The following is a 17,521-nucleotide window of genomic DNA, read 5'->3' on the forward strand; positions in this document are numbered from 1 at the left end:
AAATATTAAAGTTAATTCCACCAAAAATGAACATCACCTGTTTCTTTTGACTTTTTTTTTTTTTTTTTAACTGTGACTACTAAAAAATTTAACATTACAGAGTGGTTCACCTTATCATCCCATCAGGCAACACTCACACAGGAGATTAAGGATTCAGTGAGGTAGACGTTCAGGTGTTTGGGGACAGTTAAAGTCCAGACAAATTATGGTCTCTCTGGATGCTGGTACTTGAGGTTGTGTTTTTCATCGCACAAGCAAGACATACTCATTCTAGAAATAATAGAGAATGTGGAAAAACAATAAAAACAGAACAGAAATTGCCCATAATCCCACCACCCAAAGACAGCTACTGGTAAATTTTCTCCTTTTTTTCCCTATGCATGACCATGTGACCTAACACTCTGTGAAGACCACCCCACCCCAGCCTGTAGGTTCTCAGAAAGTCCGCTTTAATGGCTTGGCCTCAAAGTCTACACCTCAAGGAGCCCCCTCCAGCTGAACGGCAGGACCTTGAACTTCCTTTCCTGTGACTGTGAGTCCCGGGAGTGGCCGCTGTCTTGTGTGAAATCCAGGCCTCCCGCACTCAGCTCCTGTTCTCCTCGGCCTCTGCCGTCACTTGTCGTCACCCCAGTACTGCTGGCACCAGCCTGGGGAGGGGAGGCGAGGGTCTGCTCTGATTCACTGTCAGCCTGGGGAGGGGAGGCGAGGGTCTGCTCTGTTCACTGTCAGCCTGGGGAGGGGAGGCGAGGGTCTGCTCTGTCATATTGTCAGCAGTTCACAGCTGCTCCCACCTCTCTTCAGCCAGTAGGGAAAGCTTTTCCATGCTAGGCGCTGGGAGAGTGACTCCAGAGCGGAATCACTTGGGTCCCGGGTGAAGGAATTCTTCCCATTTTATCCATTAGCCCTCTCCTCTCCAGAGCCCCCGTGTCAGGGGTCCCCCCTCTGGCTGTATCTAGAACTGGCACTCCCTTTCTTACCACATCTGGTCTGTTCCTGAGAGGGCACTAACCCCGAGTGAGACTTCTTCTTCTTCGGCGTGACCTACTGAGGGACCCTTGATTCTTTCTGGGATCTGATTTTCACCTACACCCCTCTCCTGCACAATCCCTCAAGCACATCTATGTTTATCTGGACCACAGAAGCTCCAGGGCACCCTGTAGAAAGGTAAAGTATCTCATACTTTGTTTTCCCCACTTGACATTAAATAGGAACACGTTTCCAATGAAACCATCACTTCCAATGGCTTCATAGAACCCCATTGCATGGATAGGTTGTAACTTTTAATCTAATCTGCCTCAGTGATTTAAGATGGCTCCATGTTTTTGCTCTTGGAGAAGGCAATGGCACCCCACTCCAGTACTCTTGCCTGGAAGATCCCATGGACAGAGGAGCCTGGTAGGCTGCAGTCCATGGGGTCGCTAAGAGTCGGACACAACTGAGCGACTTCACTTTCACTTTTCACTTTCATGCATTGGAGAAGGAAATGGCAACCCACTCCAGTACTCTTGCCTGGAGAATCCCAGGGATGGGGAAGCCTGGTGGGCTGCCGTCTATGGGGTCGCACAGAGTCGGACACAACTGAAGCGACTTAGCAGCAGCAGCAGCAGCAGTGCATGTCCACTCTGTGCCATGCCCTGTGCCCACAGACAGAAATCAGAATCAGTCCCTCAAGCAGCTCCCGCTCTGGCAGGGGGGTGGGGAACAAGACAGACCTGGACACTCGAGACAGAAGTGGACTCAAGGACATGATGCTTGCATCAGTACCACAAGGGAGGGGACAAGGACATGCTGTCTTCATTTGGAGGAGGGAGGGATCACTTCCAGCTAGGAGAAATAAGGAAGAGCTACCTGGAGGAGAGGGCACTGAAAGATGAAGATTTGGAGATGGGGGCAGAGGTGCCAGGCAGTGGGACACCAGAAGCCAACAGGGAGGCCGAGAGGCTGGAAAGTGTGGGGACACTGTGGTGCTTAATGTGGTCAGAGCTCAGGTCATATTTTCGGTTGGGTGACATGCGGGGCAGAAGAGATGGACTAAGCTCAGGCGTGGGAGTGGCCTTGAGCGCCAGCCCAAGGAGAACACAGAGGAGGGCAGGGTTGAACAACAGATCTAGTAGGATTTGCTGGAAGTCTGAAAAGGGAAAGCTAAACATTCCTTAGGTCTGAGAACATGAAAGTAAACAAAGTATATAGGGAATAGTATTTGTAAGAGCAACAACCTGCTGCTGCTGCTGCTGCTGCTGCTAAGTCGCTTCAGTCGTGTCCGACTCTGTGTGACCCCAGAGATGGCAGCCCACCAGGCTCCCCCGTCCCTGGGATTCTCCAGGCAAGAACACTGGAGTGGGTTGCCATTGCCTTTTCCAATGCATGAAAGTGAAAAGTGAAAGTGAAGTCACTCAGCCGTGTCCGACTCTTAGCGACCCCATGGATCGCAGCCTACCAGGCTCCTCCGTCCATGGGATCTTCCAGGCAAGAGTACTGGAGTGGGTTGCCATTGCCCTTCTCCGAGGACATACACTAAAGGACTAAATAACTACATGGGTGAAAGAGGACAGGCCTGGAGCTAGGGACTGAGTTCTGGTCCAGCCAGCCACTAGTGTCCTGGCTCAGGGCCAGGGCTTCCCTATGGCCTGCAGCAGTTGGACTTGGCTCTGGGGGAGTCTGTTACGATCAGAGGCCCATTTGGCCCTGGGCTGATGTGCTGGCCCTCGTCTGGGGATAATCTCTCTCATGGATAATGTTGCAGGGCAGCCCCTCATTTCTCCATTCAATCTCATTACCAGCCCTTCAGGATTTACATTTAAGACCCACCCTAAGCCCATCACTAACATATGGTATCTTGGCAGACAGACATGAATGGAGATTGTAAATATTGACTCATTCATTCATTCACTCCTTCACTCAGCAGACTACACTCTAGCAGTTCTGGAGTGTGGGTTCTGGCTCCACAGGCCCAGCATTGAATCGGACCCAGGCTCAGCCCTGGAGGCGCTTTCAGTAAATAGTCGACAGTTTAGTGAGGTGGGACTGGGACAGCACAGGGATAGTGGGATCCCGGCAAATGGGTCTTACCCCTGTCTGATGGTCAGGGAAGGCTTCCCTGAGGAGGAGACCTTTAAACTGTGTATTAAAAGAGGAGCGGGCCTTTGCTACAGCGAAGAGCAGGGTGCTCACAGGCAGCGGTTACAGCCTGCAGTGGGGGAGAGGCTTTCTGTGCTCAGCTCTGATGCTACATGCCTCCTGCAGTCTAATGATAAGAGGAGGTGGATGGGAAGGGATTATCTGCTCTTGTTTACATGATTAAAACCAGACAAATACTTCCTTTATCTGAAAGAATGAAAGGGCTTTGGGGAAAAATCCTTTTGGCAGCAAAGCAAAGTGCAAGCATCTCCTTAACTGACCTCACCTGCTCCCCCCACACCCTCAACCCCCTCACCCACACCCCCAACCTCCCCCTGCCCCCCTCCTCCGCCCCAACAGCCATGAGAAGAATAGCTCCAGGGTTGACCTGCTCTGGTGGGTGGCAGGCAGAGGTGGGGAGGAGCCAAGAGGAATGAGACCCACAAGACCCTTCTCACAACATCCCACGTGGAGAATCTGGGCCAGGGCGCTAACCCAAGCCGGCCACAGGGTGGCACCTCTCAGGGAAAATCTAACCATGCTCCATTTTATAGATGCAGCTCCTGACGTCCAAAGATGGACGCCTGGGTCACAGAGCCAGATCACCAACTCCCAGCCCATGGCTCTAACTCACTCCCTCATTCAGCCTCAGTCATGAGTTCATTCAAAAGCCTGCACTAACCACCTGCCTGGGGCAGCACCGAAAATTCATGCTGGGCACGAAGGAAACACAGAGAAGTCAGACCTGCCCCTCTGCTCACATGTCCTCAATCTGATGAGAGAGACAGACAGTGACAACCAGGGTCATGAGAGAGGAGCCCAGGGGTTGTGGGGACTCTCCCCAACGGGGTCCTAACTCGGGGAGAGGTGGCACTGAGCCTGGTCTCATCTTCTGGGTAGGAGTTGGGCAACTGAAGGGAGCTGCTAAGAACACAGAAAACAAAAGAAAGAGCATGTGGGAAAGTCTAGAAGCGTGAATGGGCTTGGCTGATGACACTGGGCAAGGGGAAAGAGCAGAGGGAGGCTCGATGGAGCCAGGGGATTAGGGGTGGGAGGATCCCCATGCCAGCTCATTCCCAGGAGCTCTGCGAGGGTGCGGGGCAGAGCAAGGAGGGGGTGAGAGTGGGTGCGCCTGAGTGCTTGGCCTGCCCACCCACAGACGCTGACACCCACCGCTCTCCCAGCTTGATGTCCGGCCTCGCCTCCCTGGATGCCAAGACCTCCAGCCGCCTGGGCATCCTCACCGTGGCATACTACCTGTGGACCACCTTCGTGGCGGTCATCGTGGGCATCATCATGGTCTCCATCATCCATCCGGGTGGCGCAGCCCAGAAGGAGACGACTGAGCAGAGCGGGAAGCCCATCATGAGCTCAGCCGACCCCCTGCTGGACCTCATTCGGTAACCCCCGCGGCCAGCACCCTGCTTGGGAATGCCACACCCGATGGGGCTGCTGACTCCACAGACCCAGCCCTGCCTGTCGCCCAAGGAGCGGGAGAGGGGGTGGGGACGGGTGCTCAGGGTCTTCTATTGATCACTCATGATCACAAAGGGTCAGCCACAGAGGCCACACTCTGCCCCCTCCACCCCATGCTCCCTGCAGGCTCACACTGAACTGTCCATCCCCATCAGGACGGGATGAGCAGGTGGGCAAAGGGGATGCAGTAAGGACATTTCTCAGGAAGGCAACAGCTGCACAAAAGTCCTGAGCTGGGCATAGTGCTGTAGGGAGAAGTCATGGGCCATTCCGGGTCCTGAGGTGTAAAGGGGGAAGTGGACAGTCATTGTTGGAGGAGTCGGTTGGGGCCAGACCACGAAAAGCATTGGGAACCAGACCAAAAATCGCATTTTATCCTAAAGGCCACAGGAAATGGGTTTTAGACATAGGAGTGCCATGATCCAATTCAGAAGGCTTACTCTGCCCTCCAGAGTGCTGGTGGATAGGATTGGGGGCTCACGGCCAGAGAGGAAGGCAGAGGAAGGGACGGGGCCAGGGTGGTAGCCACGGGCCTGGGGGAAGAAGGAAGACTGAAGGCCACGCAGGAGGTAAAATCAGCAGGAGATGGTGAGATGGGGGGAGAAGTGGAGGGGGTGGGGCTGCTGATTTCAAGGGCATGAAGGTGTCTGGCCTGGGCACCTGAGTGGACAGCAGCGTGGTCACCAGGCCAGAGGACAGAGTGGAGCAGGTGTGGATCTCCTGGTGGTTGGCTGCTGGATCTGAATCCTGTGGGGAGTCTGAGCCAGAGATGGACATTGGGAGAACAGCAGATAGAGGCCTTAAAAAGACCCTGATGGCAAAGGGGTCTCCCAGGACAGTGTGGGTACGAACAACAGGGCTAGGACCGAGCCCGGGGAAGCACCACATTGGAAACAGTTTATTGGGCTCAACAGGGTGTCCCATTAAACTTGCTCTGTGGACTTCTTCTGGTCCCTCTCATTTTCTTGCCAATTTCAGATATAAGAAATCCAGTCCAGAACTTGCCTGGAGGTCCAGTGGTTAAGACTCCCGACTGCCAATGCAGGGGGCAGAGTTTCCAGTCCTGGTTGGGAAAATAAGATCCCATGTGACACACTGCACAACCAAAAAAAAAAAAAAACCTAGTAAGAAATCCAGTCCAACCTAACAGTAAAACTCCAAACTCATTCCATTTAAAACAGATCCTGTCCTAGCCTTTTGCTGATTCAGACGTGGAAATTGGAGTGTGGAAGAAAGTCATAGCAGGTTTTTCCTTCTTTCTTGCTCCATCTACTTCCCTGTTGCTAACTCTGGGGCTGCACAGCAGAGAGGGAGAGGGATGGCTAGCAAAGTCCTCCTTCACTGGAAGTGGAGTGCGCTGGGGTAGGTGCTCCCTGATTGTATTTCTTCAGGGGAGCCTTTGTGAGCTCTTTGGTGCCCCTCTATCACTGGCATCTCTCACCTGTTATCCCCTTGACTCAGACACTCCCTGCACCATTTGGCTGCTCAGGATGCCCTCCTCAGCCCTGACCTCTGGTGTCTGGGGACACCTCACCACCACTCACTCCACTGATCCTCTTAGGCAGAGTCCCTTCCACAAAGTTCACATTGGCCTGTGGAACACACACACACACACACACACACACACACACACACACCCTTTGTGGATGTTCAGCCTTTCCCAGGTCCTTTGGACATGAGTCAGGCACCAGGTCCTATACCACAGATCTTACAGGACACAGCCAAGGTCTTTGAGTAGTTCTCTTGACTTAAAGTGAAGGAGAAGCAGTCCTCTCGTCCCCGATGGGGGTAGATGCCCAGCACACAATCCCTCTGTCTCCCTTTCTTTTTCTCTAGAGTAACCCTTGCCCTCTGTATCAGTTAGCTGTTGCCGTGTGAGAAACCATCCAAAGACCTACTGCCTTAAAACAACAACCACATGGCTGCAGGTCAGATGGAAGTTCCCGCGGACTTGGACGGGGCTCAGCTGAGCCGGCCCATGTGTCTGCAGGCAGCTGGCCGCTCCACTGGGGAAGAGCTGCTATGGATGATCTTGGCTTAGATCTAGCTGTGCTCCTCATGTTCCCTCATCTTCCTACAGGCCGGCCTGGATTTATTTCATGGTGGCAATGGGGTTCCAAGGGAGAACTAGTCTGGGCATGTTCTTATGAGGAAGGTAGAGGAACAAGAGAGGGAAACAAACATGCCAGTGTTTTTGTAAGTCTCTACTTTTGCTGAGTCCACTAACATTCTATCAGCCAAGACGAGTCATGTGGCCATGCTCAGACTTAGGGTGGGAAGAGATAGCAATGTCAAGGCAAAAAAGTCGTTGTGCCCTGTCTGACTCTTTGTCTCCCCATGGACTGTAGCCCTCCCTCCAGGCTCCTCTGTCTATGGAATTTTCCAGCAAGAATACTGGAGTGGGTTGCCATTTCCTACTCCAGGGGATCTTCCCAATCCAGGGATCAAACCCATGTCTCCTGCATCATCTTGCACCGACAGGCAGATTCTTTACCACTCAGCCACCTCAGTATCCAGGCGTGACAAGGCATCAGTGGATAAGGGCCATTAGTACAATCAAGCGACCACTCCCTCCGTCTTCTCCATTCTCCAGGTTCTGTTAATCCTTTGAGATATGTGATGAAGTAAGGATCACAAAAGTACCTGGAGTTTGTTCCTGCTGTGTGGTTCTCACCCACAGGGTCAAGAGTTAGAGAGATCCAGGCAGAGTCTGCTGTGGCTACTTTTACTTGCCTGGCGATTCCGTCAGTACGTTGGTGTACGCTTTCTGTACACTGACACCGCCAAATTTTTTTTCCAGCAGAAACCTCTCACCTGCACTCCAGATTCTTCCATGCACTTGTCTAAAGGCATCTCAAAATGAGCACATCCAAAGCTCAACACTTGATTTTCCCCATAATCTGTCCTTTCCTCAGTCCTCCCATCTTAGTCTGGTGTCTCTTTTTCTCTCATATCCTGCATCCAATCTTTCAGCAAATTCTGTCAGCTCTGTAATATCTTAAACCTTATGCCTCCTGTCCCTCTGCCACTTCCACCATCGCACAGACCACCATCACCTCTCGCTTGAGGGTCCAGTACAGTCACTGCTTTCTCTCTGCTTCCCTACAGTCTGTTCTCAGCACAACAGCCAGATGGATCCTTTAAAAAGCTGCTCACAACCTGTCATAGGTTGACAAAATCCGCAGTGTTCACTGTGGCCTGTGGGCCCATCATGATCCACCCCACCACATACAGGTTGGGCCTCTGACCTTCACCCCAACTCTCTCCTGGCTCCAGCCTGCTGGCCTCCATACAGTCCTCCAAATGTCCTTAGGATCCTATCTCAGCACCTTGTCCTCCTTGCGGCCTCTGTCAGGATAGTCCTTCCCTTGCTCCATTTACACCTCGGCAGAGGGCCCTCCCAGCCCCTCTCTCTTCATAGCCTGTCTTAGTGCCTGACATTACCCTATCTGTGTATTTCTGTCTCACTGGAATAAAGTACGCTCCGGGAGGGCCAGTTGTTTAAAAACCATCCTGCTGTATCCTGGAGCCTAGAGCAGACCCACACAGTGGAGGCGCTGAGTGCTTGCTGGTTGCATACGCGGGAGGCGGGGACATCTGTTGCACTGGGGCCGGGTTTGAGGCCCTGACACGGAGAAAATGGCCAAGCACGAGGTGTCGAGGCCTGGGTGAGTCTTTGCCCACAGCCACCCTGGAGGACTGTGCAGAGCTGCTGGAGCAGGAGGAAAACCAAGAAAGCTGATGTCCTGGAAGTCAAGGGCAGAGGAATTTCGAGAAGTTTCATGTCTAAGATCCACTATTTCTAAGATTTGGTGACTATGAGTCATCATTTCTTGGAGCCTATGATTCGAAACAGCCTTTCCCTGTGGTAGAAGGAGTCTTGGCGCATGGGGAGCCCCCGCCCTCCCCAACGGCCTCCCCTGCTCAGGGGCTCAGGGCCCTGGATTGGACACACATGTCAGAGTCAAATGTTCCAGGAGTCCCTGCTCTCAGCTGCTTTTCACGTGGTGAAAATTGATACTTTTGGTTTGAGGTTTTTCCCCCAGTTGCTTTCAACCCTGAGCAAGTTTTTTGCAAAGCTGGGTGGTTGGACATCGCTGTCATCATGTCTCAGTCAGAGAGTGGGGCTGCAAGGGAAGGTCACGTGCTTCCTGCAGGGACCCTCATCTTAGCTCTGTGGGATTGCTGTGTGGCTCCTGGGGGCCAGCCCCCTCCCCGGGCCTCTTTCCCCAGTGGGTTTCACGATCCCTTCTAGCTCTGTGGTTCTGAAACACAAAGGCCCAGAGGCCAGTGAGGAGGCTTCCGGGCACAGGCAGAAAGTTCTGGAGGCAGGTTCTGGGAGACGAGGCTGGCAGGACGGTGTAGAGCTCAACCTTGCAGACCTTGATTCCAGGCTGAGGGGGTGGCTGCTCTACTTGAGAAGGGGAAGGCCAGTGGGTTTGGGAAGGATGGATCAGAGCAGGGTAGCGTTGAGTGGGCAGGATGTGCCTGGAGGCATGGGGATGCCCTGGGAAGAGGTGTAGTCACTTCGGTCCCATTCAGCCCATTTTTATTAAGTAACTTCTCTGGGCAGAGTTGGACTGAGAGGTGGTGGGGAGGGAGGGCAGGGGGAGGGGTGCGGTGGGGAAGGCAGGAGAATAAAGGTCCCTGATTCCAGCCGTCAATCATCTTAGGACAGACAGATTGGAAGAGCACCCTGGATAGCCATTCTCGGCATCCTTTGCTAGCTCTGAGATGCTAAGAGGCTGTGCAGAAAATGAAGACACCAGCAGGGAAGTTAAAGCAGCTGTCTCAGCCTTGCTCTGGCCCAGAGCAGATGCCCACCAAGTGCTGTAACAGAACAAGAGTACGGGTGACCAGAAGAGGGAACTGGGAAATGGAGGCAGACATGACTAAGGCAAAGTCAGAAAGGTGAGGGCTTCAACTGAACAGGAAAATAAGGCTCACAGCATCCTTCAGGGTGGGAAGATATACGTTATGTCTCTCTGAGATGCTTCCAGAGGAACACAACAGACCATGTCCCTGGATGAGTCTCCAAGACATGAGTTCATTTCCTAGAACTCCAAGTGGGGGCTCCAGAAAATTGATGTCTGCTCACAGGGCAGCCTCCTGGGACAAACCCAAGCAAAACACCAATCAGAGCTGGGCCCCTTCTTTGTTTTCTAATCTTTCAAATACACCAGAGAGATTAAGTCAGCTTGGCTCTATTTATAGCCCCCAGTCACCCCTTCAGGGATTGGATGAAGCTCTTGGGAGCTGTGCTTGGAAAGGAATAATTCCCACCTTTGGAGCTTGGGCTGGGGACGTGGGAATACTAAGTGAGGTGGACCGTGGCCTCACCCCAAGAGACATGCAGGGAGGCCTGGGGCAGAGTGTATGGTCTTGGCCTACTAATATCTCCCAGGCACATTATGTCTGAATTTTATGTCTACCCAGGTCTCCTGGGGAAAAAAGGAAGGCTTGCGATGGGTCTTCAAAGCCAAAAGAAAATGTATGTATTTTCATTTAATAATCAAAAGTATAATTCTTTATGAAAACCTGAGGCTAGGACTTCCCTGGTGGTCTAGGGGACACGGGCTTGATCCCTGGTCAGGGAGGACCCTACATACCAAGGGGCAACCAAGCCCATGCACCACAACAACTGAGTCTGGGTCACAACTGCTGAAGCCTGTGCTCCCAGAGCCTGTGCTCCGCAGCAAGATAAGCTACAGCAATGAGAAGCCCGTGCACCATATGAAGACCCAGCTTACTCCCGCCAAATGTTTTTAAACACACTAAAAAAAAATCTGAGGATAAGCTTGTGGACAATAATACAGCCACACGCATCAGGAAATGCTTTTGGCTGCTAGTTAAGAGAAACCTGAAGCAGCAGAGGCTTAACTAATGTAAAGACATGTATTTTCTCTCCAATAAGCAGATCAGAGGTAGCAAGGATCACCAGGAGCCCATGCTCCCTCTACCTTTGTGCTTTGGCGTGTTTATTTAGCATTTGGCTTTTCTCATCAGTGTCTCATGGTGCAGTGAGGCTGCTGAAGCTCCACCTGTTATGCCCATGTTCTGGGCAGAAAGAAATGAGCTGGAGGAAAGGACCAAAGGGTCCTGGCTGCATAAGCATCTTTGCAAACTTTTTCCAGGAAACGCCACCCCATCACTCCCACTTACATTGCACTGACCACCCCTCTGGAAAGAGGCTGGGAAACAGGGCTTATTGTCAGGGCCCTCTTGGTCCCTGTAACAGCCTTCAGTTTCTGTTAGTGAGAAGAAAGAATGGAGACTGGGTAGACAGCTAGTCATCCCTGCCACAGCACATATTTTAAATTATTTCCATTATTAAGGATGTTGTAAAGAGATGAACGCATGAGGTATAAGTTCCATTCGCTTTCTTACATGTGGCCTTTTGAATGCTCTTGGTTTCTGCTCAGGCAACAGTGGCTTTCCTTCTAAGTTTTATTAGAGAAACATCTAGTCACTTGAACCTACTGGGACTGTACCCAGGAGACGTTTTCAAACTGTTATCACTGGCGCAATATGGACATCCTTCATTCTGGTCACGAGTGCTCAGGCCAGCATGCCTAGTGTGAGCTTTGGCTCTGCTTGATTTCCAAAGCCCTTGCTGGCAGCCATTGTTCTGGTGGCAGAAATTTGCTTATCACTTGTTGAAAAAAAATCCTCAGGTGAGCTTCTGCAATCTCAGCTCCTGACCCTGCTTTCCCTCTCCCTTGTGACAATGCTGAAATCAGCGGGGAAAACCATGGCCATTCTCTACCAGTTTTCTGCCTTGGCAGCTCATTGTAAGTCCTCTTCTAACCGCCACATAAAATACAGGTTACCCTGAACCTGTATTTTAACAGCAGTGAAAAAAAATTATAGTTTCTGCTTCTCAACACTGACTGCTGGGGTGTAAAGTCAAGAAAAAAACCCCACACTTGTGTTCACATGTATAACTCCATGGATATCTGAGCTGAGTCTTGCAAAAGAAGAGACATGCCAAGAACAAGAGTGAGCAGGAAGGAGGGTCCAGGTAGAGGACGCAGCATGAACACGAGGCTCTGGGCTGTTCAGGGAAGTGCTAGCACAGGAACAAAAATCCTTGTGAGCATCTCTGACTTAGGATAGATTCCTAAGGCAGATTATAAAGGCAGAAACCCTCACTGTAAATTGAAAATTGCTTTATAGTTTGCTGCCAGAACCGTGCGAGGGAGTCCACGTCACCAAACATCCTCTGGCATTGCCCTTCTTTGGGACTCAAATGAAAACTGACCTTTTCCAATTCTTTGGCCACTGCTGAGTTTTCCAAATTCGTTGACATACTGAAGGCAGCACATTAACAGCATCATCTTTTAGCATTTTAAGTAGCTCAGTTGGAATTCCGTTACCTCCACCAGCTTCGTTCGTTGTAATGCTTCCTAAGGCCCACTTGACTTCACACTCCAGGATATCTGGCTGTAGATGAGTGATCACACCATTGTGGTTATCTAGGTCATTAAGACTGTTTTTGTACAGTTCTTCTGTGTATTGTTGCCACCTTTTCTTACTCCCTTCTGCTTCTGTTAGATCCTTACCGTTTCTGTCCTTTATCGTGCCCATACTTAAATGAAATGTTCCCTTGATATATCCAGTTTTCTTGAAGAGAACTCTAGTCTTTCCCATTCTATTGTTTTCCTCTATTTCTTTGCATTGTTCACTTAAGAAAGCTTTCTTAACTCTCCTTGCTATTCTCTGGAAGTCTGCATTCAATTGGGTAAATCTTTCCCTTTCTCCCTTGCCTTTTGCATCTCTTCTTTTCTCAGCTTTTTGTAAGGCCTCCTCAAACAACCAGTTTGCCTTCTTGCATTTCTTTGTCTTTGGCATGGTTTTGGTCATTGCCTCCTGTACAATATTATGAACCTTGGTCCATAGTTCTTCAGGCAGTCTACCAGATCTAATCCCTTTAATATATTCATCAGCTCTACTGTAAAATCATAAGGAATTTGATTCAGGTCATATCTAAATAGCCTAGTGGTTTTCCCTATTTTGTTCAATTTAAGCCTCAATTTTTCAATAAGGAGTTCATGATCTGAGTGATAGTCAACTCCAGGTCTTGTTTTTGCTGACTGTATAGAGCTTCTTCATCTTCAGTTGCAAAGAACATAATCAATTTGATTTTGGTATTGACCACCTGGTGATATCCATGTGTAGAGTCATCTCTTGTGTTATTGGAAAAGGGTGTTTACCAAAGGGTTGACCAACATGTTCTCCTGACAAATCTCTGTTAGCCTTTGCCCTGCTTCATTTTGTACTCCAAGGCCAAACTTGTCTATTATTCCAGATATTTCTTGACTTCCTACTTTTGCACTCCAAACCCCTACGATGAAAAGGACATCTTTTTTTGGTGTTAGTTCTATTAAAGTGAAAGTGAAGTCACTCAGTTGTGTCTGACTCTTTGCGACCCCATGGACTGTAGCCTGCCAGGCTCCCCCGTCCCTGGGATTCTCCAGGCAAGGGTGCTGGAGTGGGTTGCCATTTCCTTCTCCAGGGAGAAGTTCTATTAGTTCTATTAGGTTGGTACAAAAAAAAACTGTGGTTTCAGACTGTGAATTTTAAACCATTATAACTAGGCCTCAAACGCATCTTTGTTAATTAAAATAGGAACCATTACAATCAACATATTTTTGCCAATGAGAAATAAGTTTATTCCTGTAGTATAAAAATCTATGCTTAAGAATTCAATGAGCTGTTGGGAAGCATTTCCTGCCTCCTGCTGGTTGTGGAAGCATTTTCCTTGCAAAAAGTTGTTGAGATGCTTAAAGAAGTGATAATCGGTTGGCAGGAGGTTAGGTGAAAATGGCAGATGAGGCAAAACTTTGTAGCCCAACTCATTCAACTTTTGAAGCATTGGTTGTGTGATTTGCAGTCAGGCGTTGCCATGGAGAAGAATCGGGCCCATTCTGTTGACAAGTGCTGGTTGCAGGCATTGCAGTTTTCCGTGCATCGCATTGATTTGCTGAGCATACTTCTCAGATGTAATGGTTTCTCCAGGATTCAGAACGCTGTAGTGGATAAGATGGGCAGCAGACCACCAAACAGTGACTATGACCTTTGTGTGCAAGTTTGTCTTTGGAAAGTGCTTTGGAGCCTCTTCTTTTGTTGATTATCAGGACTACACCATTTCTTCTAACAGATTCTTGCCTGCAGTAGTAGATATAATGGTCACCTGAACTAAATTCACCCATTTCCATCCATTTTAGTTCACTGACTCCTAAGATGTCGATGTTTACTCTTTCCATCTCCTGTTTGGAAGATTGACCACATCCAATTTACCCTGATTCATGGACCTAACATCCCAGGTTCCTATGCAATATTGTTCTTTATAGCATTGGACTTTAATTTCACCACCAAACATACCCATAACTGAGTGTTGTTTCCGCTTTGGCCCAGCTGCTTCTTTCTTCCTGGAGCTATTAGTAATTGCCCTCCACTCTTCCCTAGTAGCATATTGGACAACTTCCAACCTGAGGGGCTCATCTTCCAGTTTCATATCTTTTTGCCTTTTCATACTGTTTATAGGGTTCTCACATCAGGAATACTGGAGTGGTTTGCCATTCCGTCCTCCAGTGGACCATGTTTTGTCAGAACTCTACACTATGACCATCCATCTTAGTGGCCCTGCACAGCATGGCTCACAGCTTAATAGAGTCATGCAAGCCCTTTTGCCATGACAAGTCTGTGATCCATGAAGGGGATCATTTTTCTATTGAGGTATTAATGTTTTTGTGGTCCATTTATTTATGTAGCAAATATTTACTGAGTGCCTGTTATGTGTTGGGCACTCTTCCAGGAGCTAGGGACATAGCAGAGAACAAAGCAGAGAACAAAGCACCCTCCAGGGAGCTGATGTTCTGGCGAGAAAACACAGAGAGTGAACGTGGAAACAAGGCCAAGAATTGTAAAAACTCTTTTAAAGATTGAAGATGGTAACACTTTGTTGTATAGTTTCCCCAGTTTGTTTGCTTTATTATTTTATTTGTATTGTAATCTGTCTTAAAGAGCTTCTTAATTTTTTAGCTTTTGATTTTGGCCTGATTTTAGGTTTATAGAAAAGTTGCAGAGTACAGAGAGTTCCCAGCTCTGCTCAACTTCCCCTGACGTTAGTAACCTACATCTAGCACATTTGTCAAAAGTAAGACATGAGATTAGTACAACAGTATTAACTAAATTGCTTCACTGGATTTCACCAGTTTTCCACTAGTGTCCTATTTTTCTGTTCCAGAATCCAATCCAGGATACTAAGCTGCACTTAGGAGTTCTTAGTTTTAATGAAGTAAAATCTACTGATTTATTTTAATTGCTCATTTTGTTCTTAGAAGTCCTTCCACATCCTGAGATCTGATAAAATATTAATCTGTATTTTTTCTAGATATTTATGGTTTTATTTTCTAAATTATTTATTTCTTTCAGCCATCTGGGATTTATTTTGGTGCAGTGTACATAAAGATCTAGGGCTTCCCAAGTGGCTCAGTGGTAAAGAATCTGCCTGCCAAGCAGGAGACATGGATTTGATCCTGGGTTGGAAAGATCCCCTGGAGAAGGAAATGGCAACTCATTCCAGCATTCTTGTCTGGAAAATCCCCTGGACAGAGAAGCTTTGTGGGCTCCATGGGGTCACAAAGAATCCAACATGACTTAGTGACTAAACAAAAACAACAGCATAAAGATCTAGGGTTTATTTTTAAAGTTTTTTTTTTTTTAAGGGGACCATTTTTAAAGTCTTTATTGAATTTGTTACAGTATCACTTCTGTTTCATGTTTTGATTTTTTGGCTGTGAGATGCATGGCATCCTAGCACCCCAACCAGGGACTGAACTTGCAATCCATGCTGTTGTTCAATCGCTAAGGGTTGTCTGACTCTTTGTGACCCCATAAACTGCAGCACACCAGGCTTCCCTGCTTTCAAACTGTCTCCCAAAGTTTGCTCAAACTCATGTCCATTGAGTTGGTGATGGCATCCAACCATCTCATCCTCTGTCACTTCCTTCTCCTCTTGCCCTCAATCTTTCTCAGCATCAGAGTCTTTTCCAATGAATCAGCTCTTCACATCAGGTGGCCGAAGTATTGGAGCTTCAACTTCAGCATCAGTCCCTTCAATGAATATTCAGAGTTGATTTCCTCTAAGATTGACTGATTTGATCTCCTTGCAGTCCAAGGGACTCTCAAAAGTCTTCTCTAGCACCATAGTTCAAAAGCATAAATTCTTCAGCGCTCAGCCTTCTTTATGATTCAATTTTCACATCCATATATAACTACTGGAAAAACCACAGCTTTGACTAGACAGACCTTTGTCAGCAAAATGATGTCTCTGCTTTTTAATACACTGTCTATGTTTGTCAAAACATTCTTTCCAGGGTGCAAGTGTCTTAATTTCATGGCTGCAGTCATTGTCCACAGTGATTTTGAAATCACTTCCCAAGAAAATAAAATCTGTCACTGTTTCCATTTTTTCCATTTATTTGCCATGAAGTGATGGAACCAGATGCCTTGATCTTAGTTTCTTGAATGTTGAGTTTTAAGCCAGCTTTTTCACTCTCCTCTTTCACTTTCATCAAGAGTCTCTTTAGTGCCTCTTCTCTTTCTGCCATTAGAGTGGTATCATCTGCATATCTGAGGTTGTTGATATTTCTCCTGGCAATCTTTATTCCAGCTTATGATTCATCCAGCCTGGCATTTTGCATAATATATTCTGCATATAAGTTAAATAAACAAGGTGACAATATACAGCTTTGATGTGCCCCTTGCACTGGAAAGCAAACTCCCAGCCACTGGACCACCGGGGAAGTTCCAAGACCTGGTGTTTCTTTTTCTGAATAGTTGGTCAGCTATGCAGTTCTCTAGAATGGGTCCTTCCTTTCTTCACCGATCTGTGAAGCAACTTCTATAGGATATGAAATACTAAGATGTCCCAGGTTCTGTCTCCAGGTATAGGCTCCATTACATTGATTTTTCTGTTGATGGTTGTCAGTATCTCACTGTTTTGAGAGTTGCATACTTATAGTATGTTTTCACATCTGGTAGCGCAAGACCCCCTCCTGCTTTAGAAGATGAAGATTATGTTAACAAGAATAATGATCTGATTTATATGCCAGGTCCTGTGTTGGGAGCCACAGATAAGATATGAATGACCAAGTCCCCCCTTCAAGGAGGCCAGTCAACGGGGAGGCAGACACCTGACTAGTGCCACCAGCAGCGTGCTGGAGCGTAGGTAACTATAGGGGAAGGGCCAAGGAGTCTGCCTGGAGCAGTTGCAAAAGGTTTGGTCTCTGCTTGACTGGTGTAGGAATCAGCCAGAGAAGTAGGCAGGGCATTTCAGGCAGAAGGAACAGCAGTCAAAGGCCTGGAGTTGGAAAAGTACACAGCGTATTTGGGAAACCATATGCAGTTGGTGTTGAAGCGTAAAGTCTTGGGGTGATGGAAAGAGGCAAGGCTGCAGGGGCAGGTGGGGCGGGTCATGGAAGGCCTCCACTGCCAAAGGAGGTGTTCAGGTGACCCCAAGGGCCCTCCTGTCCTGGAATTCTTCAATTACTAGTTCTCTTCTCAGGAACATGTTCCCAGCCAACCTGGTGGAAGCCACATTCAAGCAGGTGAGTGGGTTCCTGGGTGATGGAGGGTGGGCAGGCAGGGCCAGCCTGGGCCTGGCTTGGCTGGTTAGTCTCCCTGTCTCTGGGGGTGGGATGCTACAGGAAAGGGGCGGGGTGTCAGGGGAAGACCTAGTTCTTTAGAGCCTCCTGTGGCCGTACGCCTGCCCTGGGTTCTGACTTTTCACGAGGAAGAGTTATGAGGGGAGAAGGAAGCCCCCACTGAGTGCTGGCTCTGCCCTCGGTTATGCCCATGCTCTTGCACAGGGTCTCTCTCAGTCCTCACAATAACCCTACCCTGGGCTAGGACCAGAACATCT

The 17,521-nt window shown here is 48.7% G+C and overlaps 1 protein-coding gene across 1 annotated transcript in view; it reads left to right on the forward strand.

Annotated features, from left to right (window-relative positions):
• The window catches only part of SLC1A7 (solute carrier family 1 member 7), a 51,984-nt gene that overhangs the window by 21,211 nt on the left and 13,252 nt on the right, over positions 1–17,521 (forward strand). Inside the window, exons 3-4 of the mRNA XM_061411933.1 lie at positions 4,302–4,517; positions 17,165–17,207. Of these exons, the coding sequence (XP_061267917.1) occupies positions 4,302–4,517; positions 17,165–17,207 (259 nt within the window). The remainder of the gene's footprint in view (positions 1–4,301; positions 4,518–17,164; positions 17,208–17,521) is intronic.

Source organism: Bos javanicus, chromosome 3, assembly GCF_032452875.1.
Source record: "Bos javanicus breed banteng chromosome 3, ARS-OSU_banteng_1.0, whole genome shotgun sequence".
NCBI classification, from domain to species: domain Eukaryota; kingdom Metazoa; phylum Chordata; class Mammalia; order Artiodactyla; family Bovidae; genus Bos; species Bos javanicus.